Here is a 25,478-nt window from a genome sequence, read left to right as displayed (position 1 = left end):
AGATCTTAAATCCATAATTCAGTGAAGGCAATATTGTTATATTCTCAAAAGCTGACAACGGCCTGAAACATCTATTGCTTTACTGAATGCAGAGTACTCCAGACAAACAAATACACCATCTAATAAAAACAGAATCAATTTCACCTGAACATTACTGATTTGAATGGCAGATTATCAGTGTTGACTCTGTTTGAGAACTGCTGTCTACCACTCTTTGAAGAAGGATGTTTTTTTCCTAGATTACAAATTTGCCTTGGTTCACATTCATTTGCACAATGACCAGATAAGAGACACTGGAAAATGAACTAACTTTAACCTTCAAACTATATGTTTGTGAAATACCCTTCTTCTTCCCCTAACATGTATATTTGAAAGTTAAATTGTTGATTTGTATGGTAAGCAAATGAACATAGCTTGAAAACCAGAGTGTGATATAATTATATTAGCTGATCAGAGTCAAAAATCATGGAGGTTTGATTTATGCTGATGTGATCAAGCCATAAAATTTTGCAGCAATTCTAATGAATATCAGCTTTTTTTTCATGATTTTAAGGGTCAGTACTCCTGGAGACATTCATTTTCTACACACTAGAACCAGATTCAGGCACAGCACTAAATACACGTGTTCATCTGATTTTATTCAAGTGATTAAGTGGTTCCGACAAATGATCATTTGTGTCCATTTTGTGTAAAAAAAGGTATATATAAACAAAAAGAACAAAAACCACTATATACACTGAAAAGTTGAAACAGATGGGGGGGTGGGGGAGTAGTTTGAGAATGAGAGAAAGGGAAAGATGGGCAAAGCAAAATGCTGGGGTCAAGAGAATGTTGGGAAATGAGAACATTGGAGGAAAGGGGAAATGGAGTGAGGATGATGATTCTGAGCACGTTCAGCATTCTTACCTCTGATTGGTGTACCACCTGGTGAGGTAATTTGAATGCAAATAAGATTAAAGAGAAGCATTAGTACAGGAGAGAAAGAAAAAAAATAAAGAAAACCAAAAGAAAAAAGAATTAGATTATTATATATAGTATATATATATATTTCTTTTTAAGCAACAGAAAAGGCTGATGCAAAGTAACAAGTCAGAGCAATTCCTTAGGAAGGTTAGTAAAGCTGTCCTCAGCAGTGCAGCATCCATGTAAGTGCCTGGACTTGTAAAAGTTCTGGGTTAACAATCAGTCCTCAGCGAGTAAATCACACAGACAGCACTGCGTTGCAGGCAGAATATTAGGGAAAAAGGTTCATATTCTTTCATCCTTTTCATTTAAACACCATGTCAACCATTGCATCAGATTTTAAACCTTTTCCTGGACAGCAAGAGGGATGTATCATTTGGTCAAGGTTTATTATGAGTTTTTACGCTGTGACACGTAGCCTAGATATTAGACATGGTAAGGGTATGCCTCAGTTAGTAGAAGAATGTCATGCACCACTGCTTTTATGCATACTGTAGTCTGAACACCAAGCACTTACCAAAGGATTCTGAGAAGTTCAACTGAGAGACAGAAAACAGAATTAAACAGGACACACCATGCCATGTGAGACTCTTTAAAACTATTGATAGATAAGGATTTAACATAAAAGCATGGTGAATATTGCTGGAAAGCGATACAAGTTTTTCATCTTCATTCTATAGCACAAGCACAAGAATGCCAAATTTCAAACCATCAGAATAAATTAAAAACGATAAAAGGATGTTTACTCCATGGTAATTACTGAGCCAGAGATGACTTGACAAGCAAACACCCTTTTCTCACGTAGATGAGAATTGTTGTCATCAATTGTTGTGACCCTTTGAAATTTGCCATTCTTACACTTGTCCTGATGAGTGCAAGACAAAACATTTTGGCAACAAGTCCCTCTTTTCAACAATATTCAAGTTCTGAACTACAAAACCACAGATTGGTGAATGCATATCTCGCGTCTTTTTTTTAAAAAAGCGTTACAACTCAGGATGCACCTGCATGAATCGAGCTATCACACTGAACAAGAGTCCCTTTCCTCAAACAAGTGGTTAAGAATTAACAAACATGCCACCGTACAGCCTGTGCCAAGGAAGAATAGTGTGGGCCAAATCTCTGCATGCCAGTTAGCTAAGAGAAATTTTAATAAACTCAAATTATACAGGACAAAAATCTTTGTTAAAATGCAGTTAATGATTTACCAGTTGTTAGCTTTCCCTCCCCCAATGTACAAAATATTTTGAAATAATTGCACACTACCGTATATGCAACAATTCTCTAAAAATTACAATGTCTGATTTCTAAGAACATTCTATTATGTAGCAGACTAACTATTATTTTAAAACTCAGTAGTAGTAGTAGTGCCCAATACTTTACATTGTCCAATTATATTAATTCCCTGCATTTTCTAAAGCAACAGTCAGTAAGTGGTAAGGAGAAAATGAGAGATTCTCATACCTAACTGTTCTACAGTATAGACACAGAATAATGAAAGTGCTAATCAGAGACAAGGTCATTTTTATGGTGCTGTCGTTGTTCAGTAGCTTTCCAATAATTACTGTCTCGCTTCACACTTGAAGATTGGCCACTTGAACAAGTTGGTAGAAAGTAGCAGGACCAAGCATAAATCTGTGACTTTAAGAAAAGATTAGAGGAGGATATTAAAATCAAAATGGCCTATACATTTGTAATTTGGTAGGGTTAGATTCTAATAAGAACATAAAACCATATCACCAACTGTGGTGACATGCCCTTTTGTTTGCAGGATGTTATCTGGGTCATATGAGCCATCATACTAATCTCAGCGAAGTGAGAGTCGTGGAATTCAGAAGCATTCTCATCTCTGTACTGTATATAGCTGCTTCCCCTTGTTAGTTTATCTGCCGAGTTGGTCATCTTTACCTCACAGCGATCACATCCTGCAACAAAGTAAATCGGAGCCCTTTCTGTCATCTGCTACAAATTGGGAGTGTGGTCCTTGTATTGAACACCCTTGAAAACCATTGCTGTGACAACCTGAGTGCCAAAATGCCACTGATTGAGAAATGAGAACAATTTGGCCCTGAAATAGAACAGCAGGTCCAATATGTTTAGCATCTCTGATAAGGCCAATGAAATCAGGGGGAGGAAAAGCAGAAAGGGTCATCCATCTACCAACGTGTGGGGCTCAGATTTACAACCTTGTTTGAAATCTGACCTCCCCAGAGGTACCCGATACAAAAGCTTGTGAGCAACTCATTGCATTAAGGAACACCACAACCCAAAACCATCAGTGATTATGCAGTGATACCAATTTAATTCAACAATGAGAAACCCAAGGGAGATGATGTTCATGGCAGAGTTAAGGCAACTGGCTGAGCAGTATGAATGCACATCAACACCCAACAATGTGCTGGGATATAAATTAGTTTGTGGTATGAATAGCCTCAATATACAAAAAATACTAGCAGCAGAATTGAAGTTTATTGAAGTAAACAAGTCATCCATAATTGTGATAATGACAATAATGAATGGTTGACCATTAAGTATGGAAGTGGACACAGAAGCCTCTGCCACTGTCTTAGGAGACCAGATCTATTGATATTTGCAAGATGGGGTCCAACCCTTGAAATGAAAAAGCACAATGTCTAAGCTGGCCATTATACTGGAGAAACCTTGAAAATACTGGGGACAAACAGATGAAGCATTGAAGAATATAGGGGGAATATAAAAGATATCAAACAGAGGTGTTGGGGGGAAAAAAGGGGTCACAAAATGTCCTTGGCAGGCAGAATTAAGGAAAATCCCAAGGCATTTTATGCATATATTCACAACAAGAGAGTAGCTAGAGAAAGAGTTGGTCCACTCAAGGACAAAGGAGAGAAATTATGCGTGGAACCAAAGGAAGTGAGTGAGATCCTTAATGAGTACTTTGCATTGGTATTCACAAAGGAGAGGGACACGTTGATTGATAGAGTACTGGAGGGGTATGTAAACCCTCTAGAGCAAGTCACCAGTATGAGGGAGGAAGTGTTGCTGTATTAAAAAGCATTAAGGTAGACAAATCCCTAGATGCAGATGGCATCTATCCCAGACAGATAAACAAGGAGATTGCTGGGTCTCTAACAGAAATCTTTGTTTCCTCATTGGCCACAGGTGAGGTCCCAGAGAAGTGGAGGATAGCCAATGTTGTCCCACTATTTAAGAAATGTAGCAAGAATAACCTGGGTAATTATAGATTAGTTATAGTGAAATTATTGGAGAAGGTTCTTAGGGATAGGATCTATACACATTTGGAACTGAATGGTCTTATTAGCGACAGACAGCATGGTTTTTGTATGAGGGAGGTCATGTCTCACTAATTTGATTGAGTTTTTTTGAGTACGTGACAAAAATGATTGATGAGGGAAGGACTGCACATGTTGTCCACATGGACTTTGGTAAAGCATTTGACAAAGTCCCTCATGGTAGGTTGGTACAAAAGATTAAATCACACAGGATCAAGGGTGAACTAGCTAGATGGATTCAGAACTGGCTTGGCCATTGAAGACAGAGGGTAGTGGTGGGAAAGTGTTTTCTGAATGGAGGTCTGTAACTTGTAATGTTCCGCAGAGATCAGTGCTGGAACTTCTGTTGTTTGTAATATATATAAATGACTTGGCAGAAAACATAAGTCGTGTCTGACAAATTTACTGGAGTTCTATGAGGATGTGTCTAGGGCGGTGGATAGAGGAGAGCCAGTGGATGTGGTCTTTCTTGATTTTCAGAAGGCGTTTGACAAGGTACCTCACAAGAGGTTATTGCAGAAGGTCAGGGGGCATGGAGTTGGGGGTAGGGTATTAGCGTGGATAGAGGATTGGCTGTCAAATAGGAGGCAGAGAGTGGGGGTCAATGGGTGCTATTCGGATTGGCGGTTGGTGACTAGTGGAGTGCCCCAGGGATCAGTGCTGGGGCCTCAGCTATTTACCATTTATATAGATGATCTGGAGGAGGGAACCGAGTGTAGGGTGTCGAAATTTGCTGATGACACCAAAATTGGTGGAAAGGCAAATTGTGCGGAGGGTGGGGAGAGTCTACAGAAGGATCTAGATAGGCTGGGCGAATGGGCCAGGAAATGGCAAATGGAATTTAATGTTGGCAAGTGCGAGGTGGTCCACTTTGGTAGGAATAATGGTAGGAAGGATTATCACTTACGTGGAGAAAAACTGCAGCAGGCGACGGTGCAGAGGGACCTCGGGGTCCTTGTGCATGAGTCGCAAAAACCCAGCTTGCAGGTGCAGCAGGTGGTCAGGAAGGCGAATGGGATGCTGGCCTTCATCGCGAGGGGGATTGAATATAAAAGTAGGGAGGTCTTGCTGCGGCTGTATAGGGCATTGGTGAGGCCGCAGCTGGAGTACTGTGTGCAGTTTTGGGCGCCGTACTTACGCAAGGATATTTTGGCCTTGGAGGGAGTGCAGAGGAGGTTTACTCGGCTGATGCTGGAGTTGAGGGGGTTGAGCTATGAGGAGAGGCTGAATAAATTAGGCTTGTACTCGTTAGAGTTTAGAAGAATGAGGGGAGATCTCATTGAGATGTATAAGATGATGAATGGGATGGATAGGATAGGGGTGGAGAGACTCTTCCCGCTTAGAAAGGATAGCAGGTCTAGGGGGCACAGCCTCAAGATAAGGGGGGGGGGGGGGGGGCGGTTTAGAACAGAGTTGAGGAGGAACTTCTTCACTTAAAGGGTGGTGAATCTCTGGAATTCTTTGCCAGTTGAAGTGGTGGAGGCTACCTCGCTAAATATTTTTAAGACGCGGGTTGATGGGTTTTTGATAAGAGAGGGGATTAAGGGTTATGGGGAGAGGGCAGGAATGTGGAACTGAGCCACAACAGATCAGCCATGATCTTATTGACTGGCGGGGCAGGCTCGAAGGGCTAGTTGGCCTACTCCTGCTCCTATTTCTTATGTTCTTATAACTGGTCAGATTAGCAAGTTTGCAGATGATACTAAGATTGCTGGAGTTGCAGATAGTGATGAAGATTGTCAAAGGATATAGCAGGATATTTAGATAGGCTGGAAAATTAGGCGGAGAAATGGCAGATGGAATTTAATTCGGACAAACGTGAGGGGATGCATTTTGGTGGATCCAATTCAGTTATAAAATAAATGGCAGAACCACCAGGAGTATAGACACACAAATCTAGCAGTACAGGTCTACAGATCCTCAAAACTGGCAGCAATGATGGAGAAGGTGTTGAAGAAAGCATACGTCATCGGCCGGGACATCAGGTATGAAAGTTGGCAAATTATTTACAATTACATAAAACATTTGTTCGGCCACATTTGGAATACTGTGTCCAAATCTGGTCACCACAGCACCAGAAGGACGTGCTGGCCTAGGAGGGAGTGCAGAAAAGGTTTACCAGGATGTTGGCTGGTACGGAGGGTATTAACTATGAGGAGAGATTGAATAAACTGGGATTGTTCTCCCTGGAAAGGCAGAGGCTGCGGGGGGACCTGATAGAAGTTGATGAAATAATAGGGTGGGGGGACAAGTTCAAGGTAAGGGGAGAAATGTTCAAGATCGATGTGCAGGGCAAGTCTTTTTACAAGAGGATAAGTGGGGGCCTGGAACGCTCTGCCAATCGAGGCGGTTGAGGCAGATATGTTAGCGACACTTATGGTTTATCTGGATAGGCACATAACAGACAGGATATAGAGGGAAATGGGCAGTTGGTCTAAGTAAAACAATATAATCAGCGCATGCTTGGTGGGCCGAAGGGCTTGTTTCTATGCTGTACTGTTCTGTGTACAACAACAGCACCAGGCAACACCCAAGTTCTTCAGAGCTTGTCCAGTATCCTACCTTTACATGAAGAAATAGAAACTGAGTTCAAGCAGCTGGAAGACATATGAATAATAATAAAGCCTGTGCAGTTCCCGGAGTGGGCTGCCCCCACTGTATCCATGGTTATGCCAGATGGGACTGACAGAATCTGTGGCAATTATAAGATGACAATTAATAAAGCTGCCAAACTGGATTGGTACCCAATACCTAGAATTGAAGACAGATATGCCAAATTAGCTGGGATGTTTTGACTTGTACAAAGCTTGACATGAGCCAAGCCTACCAGCAGATGGAGCTTAACAAAGCATCAAGGGAAGTCATAACAATCAACACCCATAGAGGCTTATTTCAATATACCCAGTGCCATTCGGAGTATTTTCAGCGTGCACACGATATTCCAGCAGACATTGGAAAGCTTGTGAAAGGGATGTTCCCATGGTGTTGGTCTATTTAGACAACATGTCAATTGTAGGGGATTCTGAGGAAGAATATTTAGCAAATCTTGAGGAAGTTCTACAAAGATTTAAAAAAAAAAGCAGGAATAAGGCAAAAGATTTCAAGCTCACAAAGTCACTTCACTTGGATTTAAGTTGACACACAGGGACTTCATCCTACAGAGGGAAGGATTAAGGCAATCAAGGAAGCTCCAGCACCCAGAAACATATCAGAGCTAAAATCTTTTTTTTAGGTATAATGAATTATTACGGCCAAATCATCCCCAGTCTTATCACATTGCTAGTACAAGTTTCTCAGAAAGTGCCAGGGTAGTATTCGAGTGAATCTTAAAAAGAAGCCTTTGAACAAATAAATTAGGATTGCTGTCATCAAACTTTTTAGTTCATTTTGATCCCTTGAACGAAATGGTTCTGACCTGCAATGCTTCACCCTGTGGGATAGGAGCAGTACTGTTCCACAAAATGGAAGATGGTGTGGAGAGAAGTATTGTTTATGCTTCTAGAACACTCTGATGCTGAGATAGTCTATTCTCAAATAGAAAAGGAAGGTTTGGCCATTATTTACAGAATGAAAATGTTTCGTCAATTCGTCTACGGACATCACATTGTTACCAATCATATACCACTCGTGGGCTTATTCAGAGGACAAGGCCATTCTGCCCAATGTGTCAGCTAGGATCCAACAATGGCCTTTGCTACTAGTGGCCTACAATTACACATTCCAACATGAGCCTGGCATCCATATTGCAAGGCAGATGCATTAAGTCACCCTCCTTTGCCATAGACAATTTCACCACCACTGGTGCCAAAAGAAATCATCCTCATCCTCAACTTCTTGGGCACGATACCTGCTTCAACACAACAGGTATGGATCCAAAAAATCCCTCACTGTCTAAGGACAAATGTATAGTCCTTCAGAGTTTCCATTACAATAAGTTCATGCAATTTTGACCATTTTGTCTCAGAAAACGTGAGTTATTTTGAAAGGATCGCGTTCTGTTATGGGTAATTAGCATAGTTTTCCCTGTTCCTGCAAGGATGCTGTTGCAAGAATTGCACTGTGTGCACCTCAGAAATGAAAATGTTGCCACTAAGTTACAAGTGTTGGCCCTGGATTGACAAGGATATTGATGACCTGGTCAAACATTGTAACCAGTGTCAAGCAGAGTAAAGTTTACTCTGTTGTACCCCTGGGAATAACCAGGTAAGCCTTGGGCATGTCTCCATGTATACTTTGTGGGCCATTTCATGGACACTATGTTCCTGATCCTTAATGATGCTCACGCCAAGTGGATAGACGTACATGACATGAAGGCTACCATCTCCCTGGAAATTATAGATAAACTGCGGCAAACATTTGCCACCCATGGGTTACCCGAGATACTGGCCTCTGATAAAAGGACTGCGTTCACTGAGGAGGAAGTTCAACACTTTATGCGAGCTAGTGGCACAAAGCTTGTGTTAACAGCACCCTATCACTTGACCTCAAATGCATTAGCTAAAAGGCTATCCAAATATTTAAGCAGGCTACGATGAAACAATCTTCTGCATCTTTATGACTTAAACCGACCCGTTTCCTACTGCCATACAGAACAATGCCCCATGCAACTACAGACATGACTCCCACCGAGTTGCTCATGGTAAGATGTCTTCAGACTAGACTTGATTTAATATTTCCAAATTTGGTGGGGAGGCAAAACAGAACACACAGAAGAAATACCATGATTCTACAAAGGGTGAGAGGGTTTTTGAGGTAAATGATTTAGCATATACAAGAAATTTCAATGCTGGCCCAGACTGGACCCCTGGAATGAATTTTTTTTAAAGTTTATTATTAGTGTCACAGATAGGCTTACATTAACACTGCAATGAAGTTACTGTGAAAATGCCCCATTCGCCACACCCTGGCACCTGTTGGGGTATCCTGAGGGAGAATTTAGCACGGCCAAGGCACCTAACCAGCACATCTTTTGGACTGTGGGAGAAACCAGAGATTCCGACAGTGACCCAAGCCGGGAATCGAACTGAGGTTCCTGGTGCTGTGAGGCAGCAGCGCTAATCACTGTGTCGTCCCACAATCACGGCAAAGACACATCCAGTGTCCTTTGAGTTGGCATACAAGGAAAGAAAATGAAGCATGCAGACCATCTGAGGAGAAGAGAACCACTCACAGTACCACTGATCAGTCTGTTCCTGCTATTGTGGTTCCAGCAGCGGTAAACAGAACCGAATTTGGTAACTCTGAGGAAGGGCCGAGTAATATTCCAGCAGGAATTGTAGAGTTTACAGGCAGTTGAGTGCCTGTGCAAACTGGAAGCCTTCCTGATGAAGCACCTGTTAAAGAATTGTGATGCTTTAGAAAGTAGTAGATGATCGCCAATAGACTTGCTGATTGAGAGACTAAGTTTCCCCACTTTTGCTTTTTAATATTGTAAATAGGTTTATTATTGGAAAACAATAATTAAAAAATTGAAGGGGGAGGGGTGTGGTGACATACACTTCGTTTTGGGTAAAGATGATATCGTCGGTCACAGGACCCATCAGGCGAATCGTGGAGAGGCGATTGTTTGAGAGTTGGAGTCCAGGAGTCATGGAATTCAGAAGCATTCCTATCTCTATCCTGTATATAGCTGTTTTCCCAATAAACCCCTGGTTCATTTATTTGCTGAGTTGGTCATCTTTACCTTGCAACTATTACACCAATAAAACCTTATTCCAAAATAAGCATGCTTTAAAAGTCATATGTCTCATTAAAAGCATTTTTAGATTAATGTGGACCTAGCTGCTTTTTTCAAAAAAAGTTCTAAAAATATGTAGGCTCACAACAATAATACAGAGCTCAGTGAATGGATTTGAGGATCTAAAAGTGGATATGTCCACCAACTTGAAAAATAGTATTAGAGTCAAAAAAAATCTCCTTTTAACCAGACTCACTCACTGTAATCAAAAAAACACCAGACAGCCAAAGATTATGTTTTAGATCATCTGTTATATTTTAGACAATTGTACATTTATTTGAATCTCTGTTGTACTGTTTTAGTTTTAAAAATTATTGGAATTTGCTCAATATTTTAATAAGTTAACTATGCATTGTATTGAATTGTCACAAAGCTGCAAGCTCCAGGTGGTCAAGTTCCAGTCGGTATTTTACTTGCACTCAAGTGGAGCTGCATTTGAGTTGGCCACAGCACGTCAGGTTAGAAAATAGATAAACAAAGTCACAGTTCCACATTTTTTTTGAAAAACAACTATAGCTGGGATTATGGCTAGAATCTTTATGCCTATTTTGCTGCTGTTAATTGTCTGAATAGCTTTGATCTCCATATTAGAAACAAGTGAAAATTTATTTATATCACAAAGAGGATTTGGGTAGCAGGTTCAAAGTTCACACATTTCTGGACAACTTATTCAACTATCAAATTTCCACCGACAGGCCAATGAATTTTGCCGAATTCAATCTTTAAGGTTGTGAGAGGTTTAGCTGTAAGCTGTCACACTTGAATAGCTGACAAACAGAGTCTTTCAGCTTGCTAATTAAATAACAATGGGCCATAACTTTGTCAGAATAGCAATAATTCTGTGCCCAATTATAATCCAGTTTTCTTCAAATCCTGTCTTGGCCAACCCTCTGCAGGTCGTCCTCAAGACCATCTTACTCAAAAAATAATGATCCCAATGAAATTTAAAGCTACTTGACAAGTAATGGCACAGTGCCTGAATTTACAGATCCAAGCTTACCTACTTTCCTGACTGCGACTGACCTGTAAAATTCAACCCATGGAGTGAAAAAATACCTTCCAGTATTGTTATTTATATACTGGGGTGAGTTTGGCCAAAGACAAAAAAAGCCTGAAAAAATAGTGGCTGAAGACCAAAAAGTTTTTTCTTGTGACAAGGAATCATGTAATAATAGCTTTTTTTCATCTTCTTTACTGAATTGCAAAAGCTTCTAGGCCACTTCAAATGGGTGGAACAAGACTTCAAGTGGGCAGAAACATGAGTTTTTCCTTTGTTTGCCTACCATTACCAAGACAGAGCAATGCATTTGTATCAAATCACCAAAGTGACCTCAGAATTTCAACATTCAATACAGCTGGTGCACGTAATACAAGGTGAAGTCCATACAGACAATAGAACGTGACCTTGCTGGATTATGTACGTGCAAAGCGAAGCAAACAACTGTGGCAGCACTTAGGAACATTGGAATTAGGAGTAGGAGGTAATTATTCAGCCTTTTCAGCCTTTATCATTTGATAAAATCATGGCTGCGGTCTCAACTACACTTGCCCCCCCATAGCCTTCAATGCCCTTGTCATTCAAAACTTTATCCAACTCAGCCTTGAATAAATTCAGCTGCTTTCTAAGAAATAGAATTCCACAGATTGACTACCCCCAGAGAAAATACTCTCTCGTCTCCATCTTAAAGGGGAGACCTCTTTTTTTAAAGCTGTCCCTTCAATCACGTCTCCCCAACAAGAGGAAACACGCCCCCACCATCTTCCCAATCAAATTGCCTTAAGGTCTTACATGTTTCAATAAGATCACCTTCTGTTCATCCAATGGGTATAGGACCAACTTTTTCACCCTTTCTTCATAAGATAAGCCCTCCACTCCAGAAATGTCGAGTAAACCCACTTAGCAAATTATTTCCAGCATGACCGCAATTTAACTTACCACCATCTTCTCGAGGGCAATTAGGGATGGAGAACAAATATTAGTCTTGACGGTGAAACCCACATCCCATCAACCAATATATTTTGAAAAATCTCAAAAATTGTGATCCCAAACCCCAGCAAAAACAAAACAGCCTTGAAACAATATAATAACATTTAGTGTTATTAAAGTTTCTGTATTATCAATCAACATACAAGTCATAATAATATGATCATCTCGCACTTTAAGATGTTTTGTAAAGTTATTTTATATGTTTCAGCTAAGCTTGCCATATTCCATGGTCATAGAAGTCTCAGTCTTCATCACCCACCTACAGATTGTAATCAGCTCCTCTCCCTATGACATCCACTTACCAACTCACCACCACCACACACACTCCACAGCCCTTTCCAATTACCTATTTATTCATATCACTTCCCTCCTCACTCAGTCCCATCATGCACTTCTGCTCCACACACGTCACTCACTTGACCCATTCACTCCTACCCCCCCATTCCACCAACCCTCATTCATAACCCTTACTTCCCCCTCTCCCCACCTAGCTTCAATCATTTATGCCGTCTTCATTCTCTACTCCTGCACAAATCAAAGCTGGATTTCTCCAATCTCCCTGGACTCAGTTCCTTGTTGTTGTTAACAGTAACTGGCTGCAGTTCCCCCTTGACCAGGGCTACCACCCAAAATGAATAGTAACTTGGGCCCAGGGACTCAGAACCGGTGGGCCAGAAAATGAAGTGTCTTTGGCACTACCCAAGTGGCCGGTGATCGAAGTCCAGAAGTGGGCCAAGCCAGAAGCAGCACAAAGCAGCAAACACTACTGAGGGTGGAATGTGGCTGAGACAATGGCCAACTGGAATCTCCCTTCCTTCTGGGCCCAGAGTTTGAAAAAGAATGGCAGACTGCAGTTGGGTCAAGACTGAGCCACCTTAGTAGTAACAGGGTCCTAGATTAAGCAAGAAAATCCAGTCGTCCTGCTGCAGCAGTGGCTCCAGCAGCAGTGACAGCACCAAGAAAATGGCCCCCTGCAAGAAAATGATCTGCAAGGTGCATACAGGAGCAGCAGCCACTGGGGGCAGTGCTTCTGCATCTCCCAATCTCACGAAGCAAGTCAAAGTCAGGTCAGAATTGGTGGCAGATTAAAGACAGGTTGAGTCATGGCCCACTGGGACAGATGGAAGTTGGAAAAAAGTAACAGGGCTGAATTCCACGATCCAAAATTCAGAATTTCTTTGTACATATCCCAGTCCTGGAATGTGTTAGGATGTACAGTTTCATTGTCAAACAGAAGCCCATCAGGGACAAGATGAAAAAGATTAGATCAATCCTAATATTCGTAGTAGATGTTATATATATTCATCAAAATAGGCATTAGATGTTGTTAAATACCTTACACACTTAAATATTACAGCCTTGCTGGGCAACTGCATAATAACTAACTAGTGTGATTCTCCATCTTTAAACTGACAAACAAAATAGCATTTAACGCTTATGTAATTCCAATCATTTTAAAGAACTACCATCTCTATCATACGTTATGATTATAGCAGATCAAGAAATTATATTGGATCTGAAAACTAAACACCTGATGACTCACATATGTCAATGTTTACATAAGTGCAACAGTGGCTGGCTCTCAATATTTTAACATTAAAAGCCTTTTCTTGCTCTGATAAAAACAAAGTGCAGATTCAATAAATATGCTCCAAGGGTCACATTTTCTAGGTGGCTGCTTGCAACCATTTAACTTTAGCCTCAAAATCAAATGGGTGCATCAGCTAATATCAATACTCACTCTAGTTGCTGTAATTGGAAGATACAAACTAACATCATGCAATCATTATAACACATTCTGCTGCCTTTTAAGGCATTACTAACATTTGACAATTATCTACGTGGAAATCAACAAACTTCAATGAAGTCAGGACTCCGAAATGAACTACGTAACTGCATTTAAACAAAGGAATTAGTTGGGAGGAGAAATGGAGTGCTTAATAGGGCTCCAGTACACAGGAAAAACTAGTTACAAATAATTTGGTCTATTACCAGCATGGTGGGTGGGAAGAGAAATATCACCAAGAAAAGAAAACTTAACCTAACATCAATTGATCAGACAATTTCAAGTTCAAGAGTTCAAATTTAAGTTTAAGTTTATGAAGGAGGATAAAGCAGAGGGAAATAAAATAACCAAAGTAACTTTCTGGGCTTTGGGGACGGAAGAGAAAGGGAAGAAAAAAAGGGATCAAATCATCATAGTAGATCATAGAAACCCTACAGTACAGAAAGAGGCCATTCAGTCCATCGAGTCTGCACCGACCACAATCCCACCCAGGCCCTACCCCCATACATATTTTACCCACAAATCCTCTAACCTATGCATCTACAGTCAAATTTAAATGATATTTATGTCTATTTATTACAAACAATATTTTGAGAGAATTCCAAGATTGGAATTGATATTTTGAAAAATTAATGCTGTTGTAACTAAACAGATAAGCTGGAAGTTTCAAAACTATAGTTCTGTAAACAAAATATATTTATTTTTTAATAAATAGTAGAGATTGAGGCTCAGTAATGGTAAACTAGTATTTAAACTTGGTGGATAGGACAGGTTCTGTCAATGGACTAGTAATTCCATGAAGAGGGACCTGGGGGCCCTTGTGCATGAATCGCAAAAACCCAGTCTGAAGGTGCAGCAGGTGATCAAGGAGGCAAATGGAACATTGGCCTTTATAGCAAGGGGGATAGAATATAAAAGCAAGGAGGTCTTGCTGCAACTGTACAGGGTACTGGTGAGGCCACAACTGGAGTACTGTGTGCAGTTTTGGTCACCGCATTTGTGAAAGGATATATTGGCCTTGGAGGGAGTGCAGAGAAGGTTCACTAGGCTGCTACCGGAGATGAAGGGGTTAGCCTATGAAGACAGATTGAATAGACTGGGTCTGTACTCGTTAGAGTTTAGAAGGCTGAAGGGGGGATCTTATAGAGACATAAAAGATAATGAAGGGGCTAGATAGGGTAGAGGTAGACAGATTCTTCCCGCTTAGAAAGGATAGCGGGACTAGAGGGCACAGCCTCAAAATAAGTGGGGGGGGGGGGGGGGGGGGGAGAGAGAGAGAGAGAGAGAGAGAGAGAGACAGACAGACAGAGAGAGAGAGAGAGAGAGAGAGGGGGGGGTGCAGTTTAGATCGGAGTTGAGGAGGAACTTCTTCACTCAAAGGGCGGTGAGTCTCTGGAATTCTCTGCTCGTTGAAGCGGTGGAGGCTACCTCGCTGAATATATTTAAATCACGGGTAGATAGGTTTTTGACAGACAAGGGAATTAAGGGTTATGAGGAGAAAGCGGGAAAGTGGAACTCATCCACTTCAGATCAGCCATGATGTTGTTGAATGGTGGGGCAGGCTCGTAGGCCTACTCCTGCTCCCATTTCTTATGTTCTTATGTTCTAATTCAAACACCCTAATGATCAAGTTCAAATCCTTTTATAGCAGCTGGAAAATTTAAAGTCAGTCAGTTAAATAAATCTTGAATAAAAATTTGGCATTGATAATGGTGAACCTAAAACTATAGATTGTCACATCAACACATTTTGCTCATAAATATCCTTTAGGGAAGGAAATCTGATATCTTTATCTGATCTGACCTATTTGCGACTCTAAATTCGAAGCAATATGGTTGACACTTAACTGCCATTTGAAACAGCCTAACAGGCCACTCAATTGTATCAAACTGCAGTGAAATGAAGCCTTGGTCCAAACATAGACAAATGAGTGAACTTGAGGTAAGTGTAACTGTCTTTAGTGTCAAAGCAAATTTTGACCGAGTGTGGCATCAAGAAAATTAAGTAAAGTTGAAGTCAATGACAGTCAGGGAGAAAACTCTCCAATAGTTATTCATGTTTAGCACAAGGAAAGATGGTTGTCATTGTTGCTGTTGAAGATCAATCATCTCAGTCCCAGGAGTTCCTCATGTAAGGACTTAGACCCAATATCTTCAGCTGCTTCATCAATGATCAGTGTAGGGACAAAAGTGACAATGTCTGCTGATGATTGCAGTCTCCAGTTCCACCCAATTTCTCAGATAATGAAGCAGTGTTTGTGTGGAACAAAACTGTGGACATCATTCAGGTTTGGGTTGATTTAGTAACAAGTAACAATCATGCCACACAAATGCAAGGCAATGACCATCTCCAACAAGTGACACTAACTGTCCCTCCTTGGCAGTCAAGGGTGTTTCCATTGCTGAATCCATCAAAATGTACGTTTTGGTTGGGGGAAGTTTTACTGGACAAATACAATGGCTATAAAAACTATTGAGGAGATGGCTATTCTATAGGAATTGATTCACCTCCTGACTCCCAAAATTCTTTCCACCATCTACAAGACACATGGCAGGAGCATAATAGTATCCTTTCTTGCTTGCCTGGACGCATTCCGCTTCAACAACACTCCAGAAACTTGATACCATCCAGGACAGATTGGTTCACTCGATTGGTAAATATTCACCACCTTAAACATTCATTCACTCCACCATCGATCCATAGCGGCAGTAGTGCGAACCCACCACGAGATGCACTGCAGCAACATGTGCTGAGGTTTCATTAACAGCACCATTATAAATCTGACTACTACCTCCAAGAAAAAGATCAGGTGCATGGGAACCAGCTCCCCTTAAAGTCACACAGCTATATCGCCTTTACTTCCTCATTGCTGGGTCAAAGTTCTGCAATTCCATACCTAACAGCAACAACTGAATAGCTCGGTCATTTCAGAGGGCATTTAAAAGTAAAGCACATTGCTTTAGGTTTGGAATAATATCTAGTTTAGACTAGGCATGGATGGCAGATTTTGTTCCCTAAAGCATAGGTTTTTAACCATAATCAATAGTTGCATGGTCATTGTTACTGGGAGTAGATATTAATTCCAGAATTGTTAATTTATTGATGGGGTTTGAACTTGTATCCCTACAGCAACAGCCTGGGCTTCTGGATAACTAAACCAATGTTATTACAACACAGCCACTGCCTTCGCCTCCTACATATATTTGGAAATATATGGCCATTACTTCACCACCACTGGATCAAAATCCTAGAACCTCAACGCTATTGAGGAAGTGCTTTCTCCACATGGACTGCAGCAATTCAAGACAGCAGCTCATTAGCAGCTTCTCAAGATCAATTTGAAACGGACAACAAATTGCTGATTTGGCAGTGACCAATGTTCCCTCCAAGGTGCGTAGTGATCCATAATTTCCTGGCAGGCCATGCACAAGTTAGTCCTTTAAAATTATCATGCATGTGCAAAGACAGGAAAGGCACCTAAATGATTGGGCTGTGCACAATAAGGGCACAGTAGAAAGCAGGTTGCTAGTAACATTGCTCATTTCATCAGCAAGTTTTTTTAAATGTAAAATGCTTTACTTTTTTTAAAATTGAGATTCTTTAATACATCCTGGCTTTTCTTAATGCTTCCTTAATCTATTTTCACATATTTTGATCAGTTTTTTCAAAAGGCCTCTTTCAATTTAGCTCATACTCAATCCAATTCATTTATCAATGGCATTTTGAAATTTGAGGAAGTCTTCCCCACACATACATAGAACATAACAGCGCAGAACAGGCCCTTCGGCCCACGATGTTGCGCCGACCAGTTACAAAACAATGACCCACTAACCTAAACCAATCCCTTCTCGTCCATAAACCTATCCACGGATCTCTTAAACGCCCCCAAACTAGGCGCATTTACAACTGCAGCAGGCAGGGCATTCCAATCCCTCACCACCCTCTGGGTAAAGAACCTACCCCTGACATCCGTCCTATAACTACCACCCCTTAATTTAAAGCCATGCCCCCTCGTGCTAGATTTCTCCATCAGAGGAAAAAGGCTATTACTATCCACCCTATCTAAACCTCTAATCATCTTATATGTTTCAATAAGATCCCCTCTTAGCCGCCTTCTTTCCAGCGAAAACAACCCCAAATCCCTCAGCCTCTCCTCATAGGACCTCCCCTCCATACCAGGCAACATCCTGGTAAACCTCCTCTGCACCCTCTCCAAAGCCTCCACATCCTTCCTATAATGTGGGGACCAGAACTGCACACAGTACTCCAAGTGCGGCCGCACCAGAGTTGTGTACAGTTGCAACATGACGCTGCGACTCCTAAATTCAATCCCCCTACCAATAAACGCCAAGACACCGTATGCCTTCTTAACAACCTTATCTACTTGACTCCCAACTTTCAGGGATCTATGTACACATACACCTAGATCCCTCTGCTCATCCACACTATTCAAAGTCCTCCCGTTAGCCCTATACTCGACACATCTGTTATTCCTACCAAAGTGAATTACCTCACACTTCTCCACATTAAACTCCATCCGCCACCTCTCGGCCCAGCTCTGCAACCTGTCTAAGTCTTCCTGCAAACTATGACACCCTTCATCACTACCTACCACACCTCCGACTTTGGTGTCATCAGCAAATTCACTAATCCACCCAACTATACCCTCATCCAGATCATTAATAAAAAATTACAAACAGCAGTGGCCCCAAAACAGATCCCTGAGGCACACCACTCGAAACCGAACTCCATGATGAATATTTACCATCAACCACCACCCTCTGTCTCCTATCCGCTAGCCAATTCCTGATCCAATTCCCTAGATCACCCCCAATCCCATACATCTGCATTTTCTGCAGAAGCCTACCATGGTGAACCTTATCAAACGCCTTACTAAAATCCATATACACCACGTCCACTGCTTTACCCCCATCCACCTCTTTGGTCACTTTCTCAAAAAACTCAATAAGGTTAGTAAGGCACGACCTACCCGCCACAAAACCATGCTGACTATCTCCAATCAATTCTTTACTCTCCAAATAACTATAAATCCTATCCCGAATAATTTTTTCTAAAACCTTGCCCACAACACAAGTGAGACTCACCGGTCTATATAATTCCCAGGGAAGTCTCTGTTCCCCTTCTTAAACAATGGGACAACATTCGCTAACCTCCAATCTTCCGGTACTATACCAGAGGCCAACGACGACCTGAAGATCAGAGCCAGAGGCTCTGCAATCACTTCTCTTGCCTCCCAGAGAATCCTGGGGTAAATCCCATCCGGACCAGGGGACTTATCTATTTTCAGACCCTCCAGAATATCTAGCACATCCTCCTTATCAACTGCAACACTGTCAATTCTACTCCCCTGCAATCCAGTGTCCTCCTCAGCTATATCCATGTCCCCTTGCGTGAACACCGAAGAGAAATATTGGTTCAATGCCTCTCCAATCTCCTCCGGTTCCACACATAACTTCCCTCTGCTGTCTATAACTGGCCCTAATCTTGCCCTAACCAACCTTCTGTTCTTAACATACCTATAGAACGCCTTAGGATTCTCCTTAACCCTATCAGCCAAAGTCTTCTCATGTCCTCTTTTAGCCCTTCTTAGCTCACTCTTCAACTCCCTCCTAGCCAATCTAAAGTTTTCTAGTGCACTACCCGAGCCCTCACGTCTCATCCGAACATAAGCCTCCTTTTTCCTCTTAACCAACAAAAAAACTTCTTTGGTGCACCACGGTTCCCTAGCCCTACCCATTCCTCCTTGCAACATTCTGCAACAATAGATAAAACTGAAAAGTATTGAAGTTAACATCAAATTTGTATCAAACACTTGTTGAAGCCACAGTTGAGAGAATTCTACACTGTTCTGGTCCATGTTATGAAAAGGCCATAGAAGCAATAAAAAAGGGGCAAAATGATTCATGAGGATGGCATTAGAACTGATGAAAAACATGTACCAGGAAAGGTTGGGCTTGTCTCTCTAAAAAAGAAAGAGGTTTTAAAAATCTTATTAAGAGTTTGATAGATATGGAGAAAATATTTCCACCTTAAAGTAAGTCAAAAGCAGAAGGTCATAAATCTAAAGATAGTTATGAGTAAACCCAAAAGGAAATTCAGGAGAAACTTATTCACCCAAACACTGATATGAAGGTAGGATGTTCCAACTTAAATGGGGCAAGTAGCATAGATATATTTAAGAGAAAATTAGATAAGGGCACAAGGGAAAAAGGAATAGAAGAATACACAATGAGGTAAATTACAACATGAGGGGGCTTACATACAGCATAAACACCAGTATAATGTAGGCAGGGCATCCTATTTCTGTGCTGTATACTTGATGTAACTTCATACAACCATACAATTCCTTACTCAAACAAAACAATCTACAGTCTTCTATACAAATATCTCTTTCCCTTTTACCTCAGCTAGTCTGTTCCTGATCGTTCTAAAATCTGCATTCCATTCTAGTGTGTAAGATTTATAGGAATTAATTGTCTGACCATATACATTGACAGAACTATGTATCACAGACACACCCAACCAAAGCTGAAAGTAGAATTGTATAAAGTTTGCTACTAAAATTAGAACATTTTTCAAATGATGCTCAGCCATTTAAGAACTTAAAGATTAGGCTGTTCATATTCCCCCACAAGATTATTAAAAACAATTGAGGGATTCTGTAACTACAATATACCATAAACCATCGCTATAAATATTTGCATTCATTTTGAATGTATTGCACACCACCACCTAACCAAAAAACAAACAAAATTTTTTATAAACTCAAACTGTTGATAATGAGTATCTGTGTTTATTTGCATTTGTATATTTGCAAAGAGACCATCAAATTGAAACCAAAATACAAAACATATTTCTCCATAACAGCCAGAAAATGCACCTTTTCAGATACGAAGCTAACTTTCATCTTTCCTTTTTTTCTTTCAACATATTAAGGGAAAGGTTACCCTTTCAGAACAGCAATTAAACAATGGTTATTTATTTCTGAACAATTTTTGAGCACCTCCTATATAGACACCTGACACAGTGAATGTCTTCATAACTGAACCTCTGAAATCAAATGTAAAAATCAATAATCAGCATTAATCATAGGGAAAATATCTCTTTTCCTGGAGATCTACAAAATTGGTCTTAGATACCAATGAGAAAGGAATCTTTTGGAGATTTATTTCACATGGCAAGTACATTTAGCTTGCATATTAAGCACAGAATTATATAGTCTCTGGCACAGAAACAGATCCTTCTTCTCAACTAATTCATCACTGAAGCATCCTCTCATCCAACACATTAGCAAAACCTTCTATTCCTTGATTTATCACATGTATTTGTATACAGTGAAAAGTATTGTTTCTTGCATGCTATACAGACAAAGCATACCGTACATAGGGAAGAGTGCAGATCGTGTTACAGTCATAGCTAGGGTGTAGAGAAAGATCAACTTAGCATGAGGTGGATCCATTCAAAAGTCTGAATATAGCAGGGAAGAAGCTGTTTTTGAGTCGGTTGGTACGTGACCTCAGACTTTGCATTTTTTCCTTGTCTCTCACGTACATACCCAGCTTCCACCTGGACTACTCAACTACTACCTGTGTATAGAGTCCAGCATTTTCACAATTCTCTTGGTGAAGGCACATTTTCTGAATTCTCTATCTGCCTTCTTTATGTTTATCTTACATTGATGGTCTCTAGTTTTGCCCACAATTATTTTTCAATGGAAACATAGCTTTAACTATTTCTCGGCATTATTAATACAATAGCACAGAACTTGCCACTTTGAAAAGAGTGGGGAAGAAATGTAGGTAGATCCCTTTGGAGTCAAGGTGGATTGAAGAGGATAAGCATAACAACTAAGGTTCAGAAACAAGTCCATTATGTGATAAACATAGTAGTTGAATACTTGGGCCAGGCAGTTACATTGGTATTGTTGGTTAAACAGCCAGGCTCACCAATGGAACCGACACATAGTCTATAGCCGAAAAGGCAATCTACTCTGGCAAACTGTACAGTTTTAGCTGATTAAAATTTAAGTTATCCCCATGGACAGCTGGTCTCCCAAATACTTAGCTCTGCTAACCTGCACTTAAACATTCCTCACTTGGCTAAGTGCCTCTACAGGAAGAGAGTATAACCTCCATATTGGACATAAATTCCAAACATCTTGCATTAAAAGAGTTAAACATTGTGATAGATTGCCTCATGTGTCAAGCATGCTCCAAAAAAATGAACATAAATAGGATTTGATTCATCAATTATCTATCACTTTTTAAGAACTGAAAGCTGCTTCTGGGAAATATGATAAGCCAACTAGCTATTGGGCAAGCAGACCACTAATTCTGTATCAAAACTCAGTTAAATTATTACTGATTGCCATTATACATCAGTTACAGAGGAGGCAAACAAAACTCAACCATAATTCTCCACTGCTTAGACAATTTTCAGAGGGAACTTCTCACCTTTGCTCACTTCCGGTGGACAAGTAATAAAATATTGACATCACTGGATGTACCTTCTTAGACTGTCAGGTAAACAATCAAATGCATGGACCGAAAAAATGGCTAATGCTGTCTATTTAAAACAAATAGATCAAAATTGATTTGAATAATATCAAATGTAATTAGAAAACAAAATGCACAAAAACAAGTATCTAGCTTCATACTAAACACCAACCTCCACATAAGCAAACAGATCAATAAATAGCTGGTAGGAAACATCTTACCTGATCGGAGTTGTTTAATTCGTCCGTTGCTGTTGCTAGTGTCCACCGGCAGGAAGTCCTTAAACCACGTGATTTCAGGGTCTGGATTCCCACTGGCAGCACAGAGCATTGTTGCAGTGCGGGTCCGTTCCACCACCTTCAGCTGTGGGCCCATGTCAATGGTGGGGAATCCATGAGGCAGCTGTTCCTCTGTTAAAACACAGGTGATAATCAGCATTATAGTTAATTTCAGAATTTTTGCAGTTACCTCCTGGGTCATCTTACACATTTTGCGTTGAAATATTGCTGGCTGTCAGGCTCTTCCATTTATTCCCTTTCCACCACCCTTTCAAATAAATTATCCCATCTTCCACTTTCTGTTCCAATCAATCACTACTCCCCTGCTTTCTTTCTTATTGTCTTTCTAACATCCAAAGCTTGAAAGAACTTTGGATAAGTTAACGACCACGCCTATTTTCTGGGCATTCTCTGAAAAGCCTATCATAGGTCCCATCCTTGTCCTCAGTTAAATCTTTACTCTGATCCATCTTTGCTCAAAAGTATGCAAACCACACTGTACCTTGAATACGAGTAGTTTAGCCATTACAACATCTGCCCAGACAGATCAAGCCCCGTTAGGCCTCATTCTCCTCTACCCAAAGCATCCACTGCTTCAGGGTTATTCTGGAGAGTAAAGATAGCACCGAGCTTCTTTTCTCAATTACAAACCATCTTCATATACCTCTCTTCAATGACTCCCTCCACACCAACGTGTGAAGCACTGTCACTTCACCTGCCCTTCTACTGCCTCTTCCTTTTGCCCTTCAAGCCCAACCTTTTCTAGGCTATTTGCATAAATATTAAATTCATATTGTTCTTCAGTTTCTCTTGCTGTATACCAACATCCTTGCTAAGTTAAGTGTCAATCTCCCTGACACAATTTCTGCTAAATCAATTACAACTCTTACAACATCCCATTCCAGCTGACATCGTATATGGTTCCCTCTCTTAAGAAGCTGTTCACATCCCTTTAAAAACCATCCTCATCACTTTCCTCCTCAATGCTATTGCCCTTGCAAGCAATAGTCTAACAATTGGAACCTCATTTGTTCCATCTCCAACTTCCTTGTTCCCTCCATAGTCCTGGAATGGCTTGTTGTCACTCTGTATTTACTGTGACCACTTGTATGAATCTTTCCAGTCAGTTATTATTTTTGTGCTATCCAATATTGGATGAACGCCAATTTTCTCCAGGTAATATTGAAAAAAAACAAAGTCAATACTTTTAGCCCTTGCAACAAATCCTAGTTCAACTACCTTCCTCAAGGCACCATCTCCATCTCTGATTGCAACAGATTGATGATAACTTCAGCATCACATTTGAATCCAAGCTGAATTCTGCACCACACAGGTTCTCCAAACACTGCTTAGTTTTATCTCCTCAATACAGTCTGCATCAACCCAACTCTGTCTTTGGAAAATTCAAAACTGGAGGAGGCAATGGTCTTCTGGCTGGACCCTCTATCCTCCATCTTCACTGAAATACAGCTCATCCAAACCCTGCTGCTAACTTCTTGTCTGCATTAAGTTCTGTTCATTTTTCATTTTGCTCATCCTACATCATTCCAGAGCCCAAAGCTTCTTATTTAAGAATCTCATCTTTTGAAGCACTTCATGATTCCCACCTCTTCATCACCACAACCTGCTCCAAACTTTTCAAATGCTCTGAGTTATGGCCTTATTTATCTTTCTCCTCCTATGTCCCACTTTGCAGTCACACCTTCAATCCCCATGCTCCTTCCATAATCTCTCAGCCTCTTCTCCTTTAAGATCCACCTTAAAACCCACCAGAGACCCAGCTCCTAACATCTACCTGTTTAGCTTGGAGACCATTTTATTATGTTCTTCTCTCTTGTAACATGTTTCTATTTTAAATGCACTAAATAAGTTGCTTTGTTAACAAAAATAAACGCGCCTCATAGAACTATTAACAATTTACAGAAAAATTTCTTTTTGTTGGTTTGTTGGAATTTTAGTTCATTATACCCAATATGACCATTTTAAGGGTAATGGCCCAAAACTGCAATAACCTGCTCAACTTTGACACTATACTTATATTTTCATTTCACATGCCTTCATTTTTGTAACCATAAAGGGGTTTGTTTCACTTGTAGAAATTAATGAAAACATTTGGAAGATGTTCTTTCTCCCCACTCCCAAATTAATTAGGAAAACATTTTTGACAACTGAAATCATCAGTACTTTTCACACCATGAAGCTCATATTTGAGCACATACAGATAAATGACTTCACATTAAATATTTGTATAGAAAGGACTTGAGAGAGCATGTAATATACATCACTCTGTATTAAAATGAGTTTAACAGCCACAGTGGTTTCCTCAATGGCAGACTTTACTGTTTTAGTGTTTAAATTCAAAAACATAACCTTGACAAGCAAAATAACCTGTTTGAGCTCAAGGGGTAATAGAGGTGAAATTGTACACATTCATCTCCACAATCCTTCAAAGTGCTAGTGTTTAACCGCAGATCAACAGTCAGTTAGGTCTCACTGATGAGTTTATTGAATTTGTTCATTTTCCCCACAATGCACTGTTGTTGAGACAATCTGGGTCATCAAACCTTATGTCCAGCAGGACCTGCTGAAAAACCCATTTCCAAAATTAATGAATTTTTCCAGATACCCTTCATTCAGCATGGACTCAGTTATGTTTTCCACGCGCAGATTAAGAACCTGGGTTAGAAGCTGTTATATTTTGAAAATTTCACCCAATCATGAAAGCACATTTATCAAATCAGCAGTCATAAATAGACCAGCTCAAGATGATCTCTATCCTTGATTTGTCAAGTACTGTCAACATCTCAAAGAATGCGTGACTATAAATAACCAATACTGACTGGGATATTTTCTGGAGGGATAATCTAATCACTGTAAATGGCTGACTAGTAATTTAGTTAAAACAGTTACTTCTGGACCTACATTAGTTAACTATTTTG

The 25,478-nt window shown here is 40.4% G+C and overlaps 1 protein-coding gene across 2 annotated transcripts in view; it reads right to left on the bottom strand.

Annotated features, from left to right (window-relative positions):
- ptprfa (protein tyrosine phosphatase receptor type Fa) overlaps positions 1–25,478 on the bottom strand; it is a 488,466-nt gene that overhangs the window by 176,168 nt on the left and 286,820 nt on the right. For both annotated transcript variants that reach the window (XM_080195322.1, XM_080195323.1), the window contains exon 5: positions 22,483–22,671. In XM_080195322.1, coding sequence (XP_080051448.1) covers positions 22,483–22,671 — 189 coding nt within the window. The remainder of the gene's footprint in view (positions 1–22,482; positions 22,672–25,478) is intronic.

The sequence above is a fragment of the Carcharhinus amblyrhynchos genome, chromosome 9 (assembly GCF_965287045.1).
Source record: "Carcharhinus amblyrhynchos chromosome 9, sCarAmb.v2.hapA, whole genome shotgun sequence".
Taxonomy (NCBI): Eukaryota; Metazoa; Chordata; class Chondrichthyes; order Carcharhiniformes; family Carcharhinidae; genus Carcharhinus; species Carcharhinus amblyrhynchos.
The sequence above is the reverse complement of the archived record's forward strand: the minus strand, read 5'-3'. Positions and strand labels throughout refer to the sequence as shown.